At 40.7% G+C, this 15,972-nt stretch overlaps 1 protein-coding gene across 2 annotated transcripts; it reads left to right on the top strand.

Moving 5' to 3' along the window:
- Positions 1–550: 550 nt before the first annotated feature.
- Positions 551–15,780, top strand: LOC124033613 (zinc finger protein 143-like). 2 transcript variants are annotated; one of them, XM_046345707.1, is made up of 16 exons: positions 551–877; positions 1,682–1,794; positions 1,902–1,991; positions 2,313–2,396; positions 2,566–2,691; positions 3,182–3,375; positions 3,498–3,563; positions 3,639–3,752; positions 3,871–3,946; positions 4,193–4,318; positions 4,510–4,689; positions 4,800–5,027; positions 5,832–5,968; positions 11,844–11,999; positions 12,266–12,367; positions 15,301–15,780. In XM_046345707.1, exons 2-16 carry the CDS (start codon positions 1,689–1,691, stop codon positions 15,379–15,381), a joined length of 1,866 nt encoding a protein of 621 aa, XP_046201663.1. In that variant the 5' UTR covers positions 551–877; positions 1,682–1,688; the 3' UTR covers positions 15,382–15,780. The 2 variants fall into 2 exon arrangements, with proteins under 2 accessions (XP_046201663.1, XP_046201661.1); XM_046345705.1 differs by having other exon boundaries at positions 553–877; positions 2,301–2,396.
- Positions 15,781–15,972: the final 192 nt, after the last annotated feature.

The following is a 15,972-nucleotide window of genomic DNA, read 5'->3' as shown; positions in this document are numbered from 1 at the left end:
ACTAACAGCTACACAGTTGTGCACTCAGTCATTTGATTTGGAGCCTATATTTGAGTGAATGTCTGTATACTCTTGTCAGATCAGGTGATTATGTAGTCTATTTAGAACTATGCTGCCAGCTAATTATAATTCTAGTTTATTTGCTACTACGGCTAGAAGGGTGTCATGTCCTCCTTGGCAAGCGTTGATCACTCCCACTAGTAGAGCTTTACAGAGTCTACATTATCAGTGACCGATATAACTGCATACTGCGCAGCACGATATAGACGAACTAGAACGTGGCCATAAACTTGCTTCAAACTGCATACCGTTTTCCTGGATCTGGGTAGTTTCATTTAACAGACACTGCTGGCTAATGTCAATGTATATCAAATGCATTACAAATACCCTTGAGTTTGATTCAACTGCATTGCCCACATTACCTCGCTCGACTTTAGGCTACCATGAGGCTTTGCGGTTCCAAAATGGCTGTGTCCTACTTCCGGAAACGTTTTTTAGGATTCTATATTTGTTGTGCTGAACGAACAACACTGATATGAAGTATAATAACATAGGTGAAGTGAAAATTTTATTGGAAACCGCTGGAATTTTTGAGCAAAGTTAAGCGATCGTAATTGTGATCCAGAATCGCGTATGGAACACCCCAAAAGCAGAATGAGAAAAATAAGTGAAAAGGGGAGGTCATCAACCAATGAATGAAAGGACTTTGAACCAATGAGATTACTAGTAGCTTGCGCGACTGAAATATTTGCCAATCATACAGATCAGGTCGGGGCAAATGCTATCTTTGTACATGTTCAAGGGTGCGCGCACAGGAGAACATTTCCTGCCCTGATGCATGGTGGTCGAACCGAAGGGATTGTTGGAAATTTTAGAGGTTCGTATAAATGTGGTTTTACCCAGTGTGCCTTTCTACAGCCATATCCAGTTTGGGAGACGGAAGGGGATAGCTGTGCTCGGCGTTTGCTATGAGAAATATACTCAATTAAACCATAGTTTAAATCATGTATTGTCTAAAAAAGTGTATTATTCGCTAGCCCACATGCTAATTAGCACTAGCAAATTATTTGTCCGCGCTCTTCACACTACTAACTAGTTAACGTTAGCAGTTCGTTTAAGAGGCTAATCTGTTAACTCGATTTCCCCATTGACTGTTTCTTTAGCTAAATAACTTTCATTTTCTCCACATTGTTAGCTAGTAGATACATACATGACAAACTAGCTAGCTAACGTTAAATAAATTATCATTTAGTGTCGGTTAGTTAACGTTAATCGAACAAAAAGTGTTCCCAGCTAACGTTCCTGTCAAATTTAGTTCGTTACCTATAGCTACCTAGGAATAGGTAACAAATATCCCATACCAGTCACATTCATATTTGATACGGTAACGTTCTCTGACATAGTTAGCTGAAGCTGCACTGTTGACTTACCTATCAAGTTCCATCCAACTTAGATTCAACAGTTCATGTTGTTGCCATCTGCTGTTGTACAACATGTCAGCTGGAAGTTTGATTTTTATTAGTGTACATATCAGATCTAGTAAGGCAACAGACATTGCTACCTAATTGTATAACGTGGGTCTTGTCGCATCCATAAATGACCATTGTGCCTCAGGCTACTGCAGTGACTGACTGCAGCCACACATACAGTTAATATAATGTGTGTGTGTTCGTCTGGACAGAGCAACAATGCTTTTGGCTCAGATTAACCGGGACGCCCAGGGCATTGCAGAGTTCCAAAATGCAGGTGGAGACACTCAGCAGGTCACTCTCTGTTTGACAGAGGCTGTTTCAGGTAAGTTCACTTTTAATTTATTGGTGGGGATTCTGTCAAGTTTCCAGCAAAGGAAAAGTTACTTACACATGCTGTTTTTTTTTTCTTGTGTAATTTTTGTTCAATAGATGGCGATCAGATGGACATGGACACTGTGAGTTTGCAGGCTGTGACCCTTGCAGATGGCTCTACAGCTTACATACAGCACAACCCTAAAGGTAACTCAAGTGTCAATCATCTCCAAACATACAGTAATGGAGAGTAGCCATAAAGGTATTGGCTTGACTAACAGTGAACACTGCCCCATAAAGTAACCCCCCCCCCCCCACACCACCAAACGGTCTGACAATGTACATTACATTACATTTAAGTCATTTAGCAGACGCTCTTATCCAGAGCGACTTACAAATTGGTAGAAAGAGTTGATAACCCTGCTTGGCCAAGTCATGACAGATTTATTCTTTCTATTGATTATTAGCATGATTTAGTCCATTATTTGATGAGAGCAGTCTGATTGAAGAGTGCAGTCTCCATTTCAGATGGCAAGTTTATGGATGGACAGGTCATTCAGCTGGAGGATGGATCTACTGCATATGTCCAACATGTATCAATGCCAAGAGCAGGTCTGTTTTCCTCTTAGCAATGTTAATTATTGCTGTGTTATAATGATTCATTGCTTATTTTGCTTATTCATGATTTTCTTTTTCCTGACACTATTCACTTTAAGATCAAACTGTATTGTAATGGGAAAATTAATATAGTTGTCAATATTTCCCCATTTTTACTTATCAGAGGAGGCCAACAGGTGGACAGGATCCCCTTTGTGTGATGTCATTGGAGGAGATGGTCTGAGACTTGAGGATGGTCAGGCTGTGCAGCTGGAAGATGGCACAACCGCTTACATCCACACGCCAAAAGGTTTGTCTCAATCTTAAAGCTGCAACATGTAACCTTTTGGGCGACCTGACCAAATTCACATAGAAATGTAATTCTCATTGAAAGCAAGTCTAATAAGTGGTCAATCTGTTGTTCTATGTGCGCTATGCTTCCCAATCTTAAATTTAGTTTTTGCATCTTTTACTTTCGGTTTTGTACACATTCATCAAACGGCTGAAAATATAATAGTTTTGGTTATTGAAAATATATTTCAGAGATTTAGATGGTACAATGATTCTCTACATTGCTTGTTTTGTCACATAAAATGAAATTAAGCAAACTTAAAATAAAATAGCAACTAGGAATTGGCAGTGATTTCTGCATATTGCATATTTTTAAGATTGTCAGAAACCTTTTGTAAATGTGTTTTTACCCCGTGTTTAATTTTTTTCATCAGAAATTTGGATGGGTAAATTAAATAAAAACAACTTTTTGCCGTAGGGTATTAAACTTAACTGAAACTCCCTCACAGATACCTATGACCAGAATACCCTGCAGGCTGTTCAGCTGGAGGATGGCACCACAGCTTACATACAGCACACAGTACAGATGCCTCAGACCAACACCATCCTGGCCATCCAGGCAGATGGAACAGTGTCAGACCTGAACGCTGATGGAACCCTCGACCAAGAGACCATCAACGTGCTGGAACAATACACCGCTAAGGTAGTTTGCTATTGACATTGTATCTTAACAGCTCATCGACTCAGCATTATATGGAATTTTCAAATACCTTATCTGTTTGAGGTAAAATGGTCACTGGTTATTTCCCCCTTTTGTTTTCTCAGGTGGAGGCTGATGATGTCAACTCCGTACTGATGAGAGCTGAGCAAGATTGTGGTGTACAGATGCAGGTACTATACTTCTCATGTTTATCTATGTCATATCATATTTACCAGCAGCTTACATAGGATACATATTTCTTTCAGATTGTGCTTCAAAGGCAGAGTGGTCGTAGTTCTAGGGAGCAGCCTACAGAGAAATCTTTCCGCTGTGACTATGAGGGCTGTGGGAAACTCTACACAACAGCACACCATCTGAAGGTAAAGCACACTCACTCCCTGAAAATGACTTGGGTTCTTGAATGTAGAATGAGTCAGATTCAATTGGTCCAAATGACATCTGTTTATCCTGTGATTTGCTCTTTTCTACCCTCTGCAGGTACATGAGAGGTACCACACAGGTGACCGGCCATATCTGTGTGATCACCTGGGCTGTGGAAAGAAGTTTGCTACAGGTAATAAACAACCTTCAGACTAATGCAAAGGTCATAAAACCTTTGTGATATGAAGCTGAGGTGCTCTAGGCATATGTCATAGTAACCTTGTTGAAATGGCTAAGGAGATATCAGTTTTAACAATTTCTCACTCTGAACAATCACTCTGAACAATCACTCTGAACAATCTCGGTCAGTGTGACTGTGATCCATTAAATCTTCAGCACGTGTTTCCAACTCAGCAAAATGTGTTTTTTTTCCCAAAAGGGTATGGCCTGAAAAGTCACATCAGGACACATACTGGTGAGAAGCCTTATCGCTGCCAGGAAGTGCACTGTGCAAAGTCGTTCAAGACGTCAGGTGACCTCCAAAAGCACATCAGAACCCACACAGGTACAAAACTTGTCCAGAATCAGACTTATACCTAGTCTTATCCCTACATATGCAATATACAGTGTACAACTAGTTTTTATTTTTGTCCTCTGATTTAGATTAGAAGTCATTTGATCATGCTGTTTGTAATTGATCTCATCCATGAACTTGAAGAGGTCTTGAACAAGCTCATCATCCCCTCTGTACTGTAGGAGAGAAGCCATTCATGTGCCCGTTTGAGGGGTGCGGGAGATCGTTTACTACCTCTAACATCAGGAAGGTGCACATTCGCACACACACAGGGGAGAGGCCTTACTACTGTGCAGAGCCTGGCTGTGGGCGAGCCTTCGCCAGTGCCACCAACTATAAGAACCACGTGAGGATCCACACAGGTATGTAGTTCTTCTGTTTCTCTTTGTTAAAAGTCACACAACAACATTATTCAGTCCTTTTTGTAGTGTGGCCTTTTACAGTGTGATTCATGAATGGGATATATTTACAGGAGAGAAGCCTTACGTTTGCACAGTCCCAGGCTGTGACAAGCGGTTCACAGAGTACTCCAGCCTTTACAAACACCACGTTGTCCACACACCATGCAAGCCCTACAACTGCAACCACTGTGGGAAGACCTACAAGCAGATCTCTACCCTGGCCATGCACAAACGCACAGCTCATAACGTCACAGAGCCCATTGAGGAAGAGCAGGAGGCCTACTATGAACCCCCTACAGGTCAGGCTTGGAAGTCAACACCACCTTACACAGATGTATTAGTCATCAATGAATGACTTCATCTTATTTGTCTTTCCTCTCCTCTGTTTTTTGGGGAGGAGAAAAAAAAACAACCTATGTGTACGAAGGTGTGGTGCCCTAATAAACATACAGGTAACTACCAAAACAAAGGAAACGCCAACATAGTGTCGTAATAGGAGGTTGGGCCGCCAGAACCGCTTCAATGCGCCTTGGCATACAAGTGTCTGGAACTCTATTTGAGGGATGTGACACCTTCCTTCCATGAGAAATTCCATAATTTTGTTTTTTGTTAAAGGTGATGGAAAACACTGTCTCAGGCCCACTCCAGAATCTCCCATAAGTGTTCAATTGAGTTGAGATCTGGTGGCTGAGACACACACTCTTTAAACCCCCTATGCTCCTTGTAGATCCCTCTTTCAGATAAACTGAGATCTTTTCTTCTAGCCATGGTAGCCAAAATAATGGGTAAATGGGCATTTTATACATTACCCTAAAAATGATGGGATGTTTTTGAATTGCTTAATTAACTCAGGAACCACACCTGTGTGGAAGAACCTGTTTTCAATATACTTTGTACTCCTAATTTGCTCAAGCGTTTGCTTTATTTTGGCAGTTACCTGTAGATTACTTCTAAATTCTGACGTATACCTCAGTGTTTAAAGGTTGACTCACGGTGAATCACTGACTGCTGTTATGCCCTTATCAGGACTGCAACCAGAGTAATGACTTGAGTCACGAGACAATTATTGAAAAATGTCATTGTTGTTATTCCATGTGATTCAGAGGCCATCGATGATCCCTCAGTGAATTTTGCCCAGGTTGAGGAGGAGGAGGAGGAGGAGTCCTGTTCGGAACAGATGACTGAGGCCATTGGTCAGCAGCATGTGCAGCTCATAACACACCCAGATGGAACCCAACAGGTTAGTTTAAAAGAAGTGGCATCTGCACATTCATTTAATAATTTCACCTGAAGTCTACCACACCCATATTTATAGCCATAGGACAAGCATCAATTAGAGCAGTCTATACATGTAAGTTGAAAAGCGATTTTCATATATAATGTGTGTGGGTATATATACATCATTCTGTATACATCTGGCCCTTCTATGGACACTGTGTAATACCCTCTTACGACTCCCCATCCCGGATCCGGGATCGTGACTACAGCTCAAGCTCATTACCATAACGCACAATGCGCAAAAATATTCCTAAAAATATTTAACCTCCACATATTAACAAGTCCAATAGCTCAAATGAAAGATAAACATCTTGTTAATCTACCCAGCAAGTCAGATTTCTAAAATGTTTTACGGCGAAAACATAGCACATATTTATATTAGATAACCACCGAAACAAAAGGCAAGCGGCGGCCATTTTGTCCCAGAAAAAAATCAAATTTAAAAGTAGGATTAAAAAATAAATAATTCACTAACCTTTTGAAAATCTTCATCAGATGACAGTAATATTACATGTTACACAGTACATTACATTTTTTTCCAATAATATGCCATTTATATCCATAAATCTCGGTTTACAATGACGACATTTCAAAAAATGCTTCTCAAATGTCCGGAGAAATGATGATAGCTCCGACAGATAACGTCAGATAACAAGAGATAAACATGACTAAATATACATGTTCTACACATATTTACAAAGATACACTTCTTCTTAATGCAACCGCTGTATTACATTTATTTTTAACATTACAGACATCGTTCACTGGGCTATACTATGAGTCAGCGCTCAGATATTAGCACTATGTCCCCTCTACGTTTGGAGTCCACAGAAACCCCAAATAACCACATAAATATTCCCTTACCTTTGATGTTCTTCCATCTGAAGACGTAGAAGGAGTCATACTTACCCAATACATCGTTTGGTTTCACGTTGTGTGTCCCTGTATTAGCATATGCTAACAGCTTCAGTTGAAATGCGTAAAAAATGACTTCTGGTCCAGCACGCTTGCGCATCAAAACTTCCAATTTACATATTATATGTCGATTAAACTGGTCAAACGATGTGCAAAATCGAGCTTTATGATGTTTTTAGCATGTAGAACAAAGAGCAACGCTAACAGACAATCCGGCTTGAAATGCTGCATCATGGAAAAAGACGTTCTCCAAATCGGCCACGGGCTCGTGGGATTCTCACAATGAACGCGCCACTTGAAAGCTGACATCGCGCTGAAGAGATAGAGACTGTTCCTGGATCTGTAGTTCCTGGGAAGGGTGGGGCTCATGACGTCAAAGTTGACCCAACTTTTCTCTTCACAAGAGAGTTTGGGAGAAAGGCTGCCCTTTCAGTTCTGCTTTACATAGAGACATAATTTAAACGGTTTTAGAAACTTTAGTGTTTTCTATTCAATAATCATTTTTATATGCATATATTAGCAATTTTGGTTAAAAATATTTTCAGTTTACTATTGGTACGCACTTTCTCAAACAGGGGCAGTATAGAGGGGGAGTCATAAGAGGTTTTAACGAACCTCCAAACGAGCTTCAATGCCATACAACACTACTTCTGCGGCTTCCAACTGCTTTTAAATGCTAGTAAAACTAATTGCATGCTCTTCAACCGATTTCTGTCTGCACTCGCCCACCCGTCTAGCATCACTACTCTGGATGGTTCTGACTTAGAATATGTGGACAACTACAAATACCTAGGTGTTTGGTTAGACTGTAAACTCTCCTTCCAGACATATTAAGCATCTAGAATCTAGAATCAGCACATGCTTTTTCAGTTCTGCCCACAAATGTTCTATAGGATTGAGGTCAGGGCTTTGTGATGGCGACTCCAATACCTTGACTTTGTTGTCCTTTCATTGTCTATTTGGAAGACCCATTTGTGACCAAGGTTTAACTTCCTGACTGATGTCTTGAGATGTTGCTTCAATATATCCTCATGATGCTATTTATTTTGTGAAGTGCACCAGTCCCTCCTGCAGCAAAGCACCCCAACAACATGATGCTGCCACCTCCGGAATTTACGGTTAGGATGGTGTTCTTCGGCTTGCAAGCCTCTCCCTTTTTCCTCCAAGCATAACGATGGTCATTATGGTCAAACAGTTGTATTTTTGTTTCATCAGACCAGAAGACATTTCTCCAAAAAGTACGGTCTTTGTCCCCATGTGCACTTGCAAACCTTAGTCTGGCTTTGTTATGGTGGTTTTGGAGCAGTGGCTTCTTCCTTGCTGAGCGACCTTTCCGGTAATGTCGATATAGGACTCGTTTTACTGTGGATATAGATACTTTTGTACCTGTTTCCTCCATCTTCACAACGTCCTTTGCTGCTGTTCTGGGATTGATTTTCACTTTTCGCACCAAAGTACGTTCATCTCTAGGAGACAGCATGCGTCTCCTTCCTGAGCGGTATGACGGCTGCGTGGTCCCATGGTGTTTATACTTGCGTACTATTGTTTGTACAGACAAACGCGGTACCTTCAGGCATTTGGTAACTGCTTCCAAGGATGAACCAGACTTGTGGAGGTCTACAATTTTTTTTAAATCTAAGGTCCTGGCTGATTTCTTTTGATTTTCCCATGATGTCAAGCAAAGAGGTACTGAGTATGAAGGTAGGCCTTGAAATACATCCACAGGTACACCTCCAATTGACTCAAATGATGTCAATTAGCCCACCAGAAGCTTCTAAAGCCATGACATCATTTTCTGGAATTTTCCAAGCTGTTTAAAGGCAAAGTCTACTTTGTGTATGTAAACTTCTGACCCACTGGAATTTTGATACTGTGAAATATATGTGAAATAATCGGTCTGTAAACAGTTGTTGGAAAAATTACTTTGTCATGCACAAAGTAGATGTCCCAGCAGACTTGCAAAAACTATAGTTTGTTCACAAGAAATTTGTGGAGTGGTTGAAAAATGAGTTTTAATGACTCCAACCTAAGTGTATGTAAAGTTACAACTTCAACTGTACTACCCACAACTGCGACCTGCATGCTCTCATTGGCTGGCCCTTACTACTACACCCACTGGCTCCAGTTCATCTATAAGTCTTTGCCAGGTAAAGCCCCGCCATATCTCAGCTCACTGGTCACCAGAGCAAAACCCACCCGTAGCACGCACTCCAGCAGGTATATTTCACTGGTCATCCCCAAAGCCAACACCTACTTTGGCCGCCTTCCAGGTCTCTGCTGCCAATGACTGGAACGAATTGCAAAAATCACTGAAGCTGGATACTTATATATCTCTCTCTAACTTTAAGCATCAGCTGTCAGAGCAGCTTACCGATCACTGTTCTGTACACAGCCCTTCTGTAAAGCACACCCAACTACCTCATCCCCATTATTTATTTGTTTGCTCTTTTGCACCCCAGTATCTCTACTTGCACATCATCATCTGCACATCTATCACTCCAGTGTTAATGCTAAATTGTAATTATTTCGCCACTGGCCTATTTTTTGCCTTACCTCCCTAATCTTACTTCATTTGCACACACTGTACATTGATTTTTCTATTGTGTTATTGACTGTACGTTTGTTTATTCCATGTGTAACTCTGTGTTTTTGTCGCACTGCTTTGCTTTGCTTTATCTTGGCCAGGTCGCAGTTGTAAATGAGAACTTATCAACTGGCCTACCTGGTTAAATACAGGTGAAATACAGAAGGTATTCAGACCCCTTCAATTTTTCCACATTTTGTTACATTACAGCCTTTATCTAAAATGGATTATAGTTTTTTTTATATACATAAAAATTGCACACAATACCCCATAATGACAAAGCAAATACTCATTTTTAGAAAACTGAAATATACGTTTACATAAGTATTCAGACCCTTTACTCAGTATATTGTTGAGGCACCTTTGGCAGCGATTACAGCCCAGAGTCATATGTATGATGCTACAAGCTTCGCACACCTGTATTTGGGGAGTTTCTCTTATTCTTCTCTGCAGCTCCTCTCAAGCTCTGTCAGGTTGGATGAGGTGGTTGCTGCACAGGTATTTTCAGGTCTCCCCAGAGATGTTTGATCGAGCGGGTTCAAGTCGTCTGGGCTTTGGCTGGGCCACTCAAGGACATTCAGAGACTTGTCCCAAAGCCCCCCCTGAGTTGTCTTGATTGTGTTTGTTGTCCTGTTGGATGGTGAACTTTTTATTGTTTACCTTCCTTTATTTAAATAGGTAAGTCAGTTAAGAACAAATTCGTATTTACAATGACAGCCTACCCCGGCCAAACCCTAACCCAGACGACGCTGGGCCAATTGTGAGCCACCCTATGCGACTCCCAATCATAGCCGGTTGTGATATAGCCTGAAAACTAACCAGGGTCTGTAATGACGCCTCTAGCACTGAGATGCAGTGTGCCACTCGGCAGTCCTGGAGCATGTTCTCATCAAGGATCTCTGTACTTTGCTCTGTTCACCTTTGCCTCGATCCTGACGAGTCTCCCAGTACCTGCCACTGAAAAAACATCCCCACAGCATGATGCTGCCAACACCATGCTTCACCATAGGGATGGTGCCAGTTTTCTTCCAGATGCTATTTTTGGCATTCATGTCTAAGAAATTAATCTTGATTTCATCAGACTAGAGAATCTTTCTCATGGTCTGAGAGTCCTTTAGGTGCCCTTTGGCAAACTCCAAGCAGGCTGTCTTATACCTTTTAATGAGGAGTGGCTTCCGTCTAGCCACTTTACCATAAAGGCCTGATTGGTGGAGTTAATAAATGTGCAAACATTTCTAAACCTGTTTTTCGCTTTGTCATTATGGGGAATTGTGTGTAGATTGCTGAGAATAAAAAATTGAAAAAAACAATTTTAGATTAAGGCTATATATAACACAACGGTGGGGGGGCGGATAAGGTGTCTGAATACTTAACAAATGCACTGTATTTATTTATTGATTGGATATTATAACCTTGTAGACATTTATATCAGGTAGACAAAACATATGTTGATACCAAATAGTAGTAATAATAAATGAATTAGATGGCATTCACAAGAAATGGCTTAAAGGATGGAAGCGTTGTTTGTGAATAAAGGTGTGTGGTGGAGCTTGTGCGGGTGCAGGCTCTTTATTTTCTACCTAGTTTTTTTGGCCCTGCACCCCACTAAAGGATGAGCCCTTCACTACCCAATAGGTGAGCAAATACTAAACTAGAATGAGCATATTCATTCTATTTCTATGTTACCTCTCTTAATTAATGTCTCAACAACCCCCTTTATCCCCCTACAGCTTCACACCTCTTTACCCATGGCACCGTACACTGAGGATGTTTTACATGCACACTAATAATTAAATATGAGACTGATTATGACAGAGGGCCAAGTATGGCATTAGTTGTGTAAAGCCCTACCTATGCTTATCTTAATCAGTGTATGGTCATAATCGAACTAAGCGATTAAAACACCTGGTTTTCTGAGCAGTCTTTCCAATTATAAGGACATGTAAACAGTTCAATCGGCGTTCCAGCAGTGTATTTGGTCTGCACATGTGCCAGTACTGCAAGCCTCCCTCTTGTGCGCGAGTGAAGTGAGATTGGAAAAACTGAAAGTATGCATCTTAAATAGTTGTCACATACAAATGTTATACATTAAGTGTACACAACCTTAAGAACACCTTCCTAATATTGAGTTTCAACCCCCACCCCCCTTACCCTCAGAACACCCTCAATTCATCTGGCATGGACTGTACACGGTGTCGAAAGCGTTCCACAAGGATACTGGCCCATGTTGACTACAATGCATCCCACAGAAGACCGCTTTGTTTAGCTATACAATATTTAATTGAGGGCAAGTTATAACTTAGTGTATGATAAAATGTTACATGCTTTTCATTCCCAGGTCAGTATCTCCCATGCTGACATGCAGGCATTGGGAAACACAATTACCATGGTAACCAGTGATGGCACCACCTTCACGGTTCCTTCCCATGAAATGCTTAATGCAGATGGTACACATTCAGTTACCATGGTAGCAGCAGATGGTACAGAAGAGCAGGTGAGTTTTACTAAAACTTTACCACCATGATCTGAAATACCCAAATGTGTCCCTGTGTTTAGTTCTGTTTGATACCTTAACAGTGATAATTAGAATGATGACTAGTGATTCTATTTCTATCAACGCACCCACAGCAAACTCCAATAGAACTGTGTACTTTCCACTTAATGGGCAAAAATCCCTTTCAGACTTACTAATCATTGTCATTTGTGATGCGTTTTGGGCTTTAGGTCTTAATACATGTTGGACCTCTTTCCCCCCCCCAGGTGGCCATTGATTTGGCTTCCTTTCAGGGCATGCAGACAGAGGAGGGGGTTCACCCTGTCACTCTGTTAGCCACCTCAAACGGCACACAGATCGCTGTCCAGGTAGGGGACTCCCTCTGACACAAAACACCAAGTATTGCTACATATTGCAACATACAAGCAGGCCACACAATATATTCCCATTGGATGCTGAGAAGCATAACGAGTTCAAATGACACTGCAATAGCTTTAACAAACAGCTGTTTGTTAGCCTAATTCACAGCCTTACAAAGAAGTACAGTGCATTATATTGTAGTCACTGAGCTGGCCTACAGCAGTGTGAATCTGAGATTAGGCCTCTTTTTGTATTGACCATCACTAAGGGTCCTATTCAGTCTTGAGGTACACGTGTTTTAGGAACTCTGCACCTCTCCTGTCTATTCCAGACATCCATTGCTAAATAGAAACAAAAACATTCGGTGTGTTGGTATTTATTTGTTTTCAACGATCACATCAGTCCTTCCATTGTGATGTTAATACAAGGTGTTTTAAGTAAATAAATATAATATAAGGTTAGTCTTGACTCTTCCTTGTAGACTCCATCCGTCAGTCTGCTATGTAGGTTTGCTTCCCTTTGACACCTACATGACGCCTTCTGTTTACTGAAATGGGAGGAGACTTAATTTTTAAACTAAAGTATCTAATGTGGTGGTTCATTTCTTTACTATCAAATGAGGAGAGACAAACTTAGCACACAAGTCAGAGTTATACTTCAAATAAATCTTTATTCACTAATAAGTGAATAATATGTAATAATAATAATCATTAAGGGAGCAGGTCAATACAACACACACATGTACAGTGGGGAGAACAAGTATTTGATACACTGCCGATTTTGCAGGTTTTCCTACTTACAAAGCATGTAGAGGTCTGTAATTTTTACCATAGGTACACTTCAACTGTGAGACGGAATCTAAAACAAAAATCCAGAAAATCACATTGTATGATTTTTTTAAAGTAATTCATTTGCATCTTATTGCATGACATAAGTATTTGATCACCTACCAACCAGTAATAATTCCAGCTCTCACAGACCTGTTAGTTTTTCTTTAAGGATCCCTCCTGTTCTCCACTCATTACCTGTATTAACTGCACCTGTTTGAACTCGTTACCTGTATAAAAGACACCTGTCCACACACTCAATCAAACAGACTCCAACCTCTCCACAATGGCCAAGACCAGAGAGCTGTGTAAGGACATCAGGGATAAAATTGTAGACCTGCACAAGGCTGGGATGGGCTACAGGACAATAGGCAAGCAGCTTGGTGAGAAGGCAACAACGGTTGGTGCAATTATTAGACATTGGAAGAAGTTAAAGATGACGGTCAATCACCCTCGGTCTGGGGCCCCATGCAAGATCTCACCTCGTGGAGCATCAATGATCATGAGGAAGGTGAGGGATCAGCCCAGAACTATACGGCAGGACATGGTCAATGACCTGAAGAGAGCTCTGGGACCACAGTCTCAAAGAAAATCATTAGTAACACACTACGCCGTCATGGATTAAAATCCTGCAGTGCACGCAAAGTCCCCCTGCTCAAGCCAGCGCATGTCCAGGCCCATCTGAAGTTAGCCAATGACAATCTGGATGATCCAGAGGAGGAATGGGAGAAGGTCATATGGTCTGATGAGACACACAGCTTTTTGGTCTAAACTCCACTTGCTGTGTTTGGAGAAAGAAGGATGAGTACAACACCGAGAACACCATCCCAACCGTGAAGCATGGAGGTGGAAACATCATTCTTTGGGGATGCTTTTCTGCAAAGGGGACAGGACGACTGCACCGTATTGAGGGGAGGATGGATGGGGCCATGTATCGTGAGATCTTGGCCAACAACCTCTTTCCTCAGTAAGAGCTTTGAAGATGGGTCGTGGCTGGGTCTTCCAGCATGACAACGACCCAAATCACACAGCCAGGGCAACTAAGGAGTGGCTCCGTAAGAAGCATCTCAAGGTCCTGGATTGGCCTAGCAAGTCTCCAGACCTGAACCCAATAGAAAATCTTTGGAGGGAGCTGAAAGTCCGTATTGCCCAGCGACAGCCCCGAAACCTGAAGGATCTGGACAAGGTCTGTATGGAGGAGTGGGCCAAAATCCCTGCTGCAGTGTGTGCAAACCTGGTCAAGAATTACAGGAAACGTATGATCTCTGTAATTGCAAACAGGTTTCTGTACCAAATATTAAGTTCTGCTTTTCTGATGTATCAAATACTTATGTCATGTAATAAAATGCAAATTAATTACTTAAAAACATACAATGTGATTTTCTGGATTTTTGTTTTAGATTCAGTCTCTCACAGTTGAAGTGTACCTATGATAAAAATTACAGACCTCTACATGCTTTGTAAGTAGGAACCTGCAAAATCGGCAGTGTTTATCTAATACTTGTTCTCCCCACTACATGTGTGTGTGTATATATACATGCGTGTGTGAGTGTGAATCGATTGAGTGCTCGACGATAATGATGGCTGGTCGACAAATTTGTTGAGAGCCCCGAGACAAAAGTACAAAGGTATTTTATAGCCAAGATACACCCCTTTCAGTCTACATGATGAACAACAGATGTGTGGAATGGATCACAAGGTAAAGATTTGTATGAAAGATACTGTCTGCTGTGAATTCTAAGTATCTGCTGTAAAAACGGTTATCTTTGTGTAGAGACCAAGATCTTGCCCTGGGGTCATCTCTCCCTGGTTCCATATAGAACAAAACATGAACTTAATGCTCCAGATTGTGGTCTCTTCAGGTTTTATCACCCAAAATACATCGTAAATCTCCTGTCAGTGTTATCTCCCAGAGGCCCACTTTCAGTCCACACAGACAATAGTTATAAGAACCCCCTATTCTGTCCATAAAAAAAACATTTGATGCAATAAAAGTATTTTGCTCTCACACTAATGACGAGATTTTGTATTATGTTACTTACACCTGATCAGACCATCAATTTTGCGTAAATATTGTTTTCTCAGTGTGTGATTTCAACCTTTCTGTTTCTTAGCTCAGTGAACAACCTTCACTCGAAGAAGCCATCAGGATAGCATCAAGAATACAACAAGGAGAGATGGGATTGGATGATTAGATAAGATAAGCCTTTCAATTTCTATTGAAATATTTGATATGACGAGAACAACTGATCTATACAAATTCTACAGTTTTCTGACTTAAGGGTATTGTTCTTAAATCAAACATGGAATTCTTTATTAAGATTTGTAAATAGACATTTTGATATGGCTGCACCAAGAGTCTGTAATGCTGAAACATCCATTACTTTGTTGAGTAAGATGTGTGTTGCTGCATGAATGAGATTAAGAAATGTAAGGCGTGTTTGGACTTTTGGTACCATTTTTCCATGTGTGAATATTGTATTCTGTGTATATACAGTAAATAGCCAATGTTTTGAATCCAGCATATATTTTAACTTTGAATGTGTACAAATAATGGATACACATTGGTTGTTAAATAAAGCAGTACAATTCTATATATTTGCACTAATTGTTTTTGTGATAATGCTGTAGATTTATCATCTGAAATCTACTTGATTACTATTGAAACGGGATATTGTTTAGTATTTTATTGAATTTATTTGTATGTGTAAGAGCCAGTGTGATATTTGTTGATAGCAAGTGCTTAAAATGTCTACCACATCTTTACATCAACTCATACTATTATA

Source organism: Oncorhynchus gorbuscha, linkage group LG04, assembly GCF_021184085.1.
Source record: "Oncorhynchus gorbuscha isolate QuinsamMale2020 ecotype Even-year linkage group LG04, OgorEven_v1.0, whole genome shotgun sequence".
In the NCBI taxonomy this organism is placed as follows: domain Eukaryota; kingdom Metazoa; phylum Chordata; class Actinopteri; order Salmoniformes; family Salmonidae; genus Oncorhynchus; species Oncorhynchus gorbuscha.
This window is presented reverse-complemented; position numbering and strand designations above follow the sequence as displayed.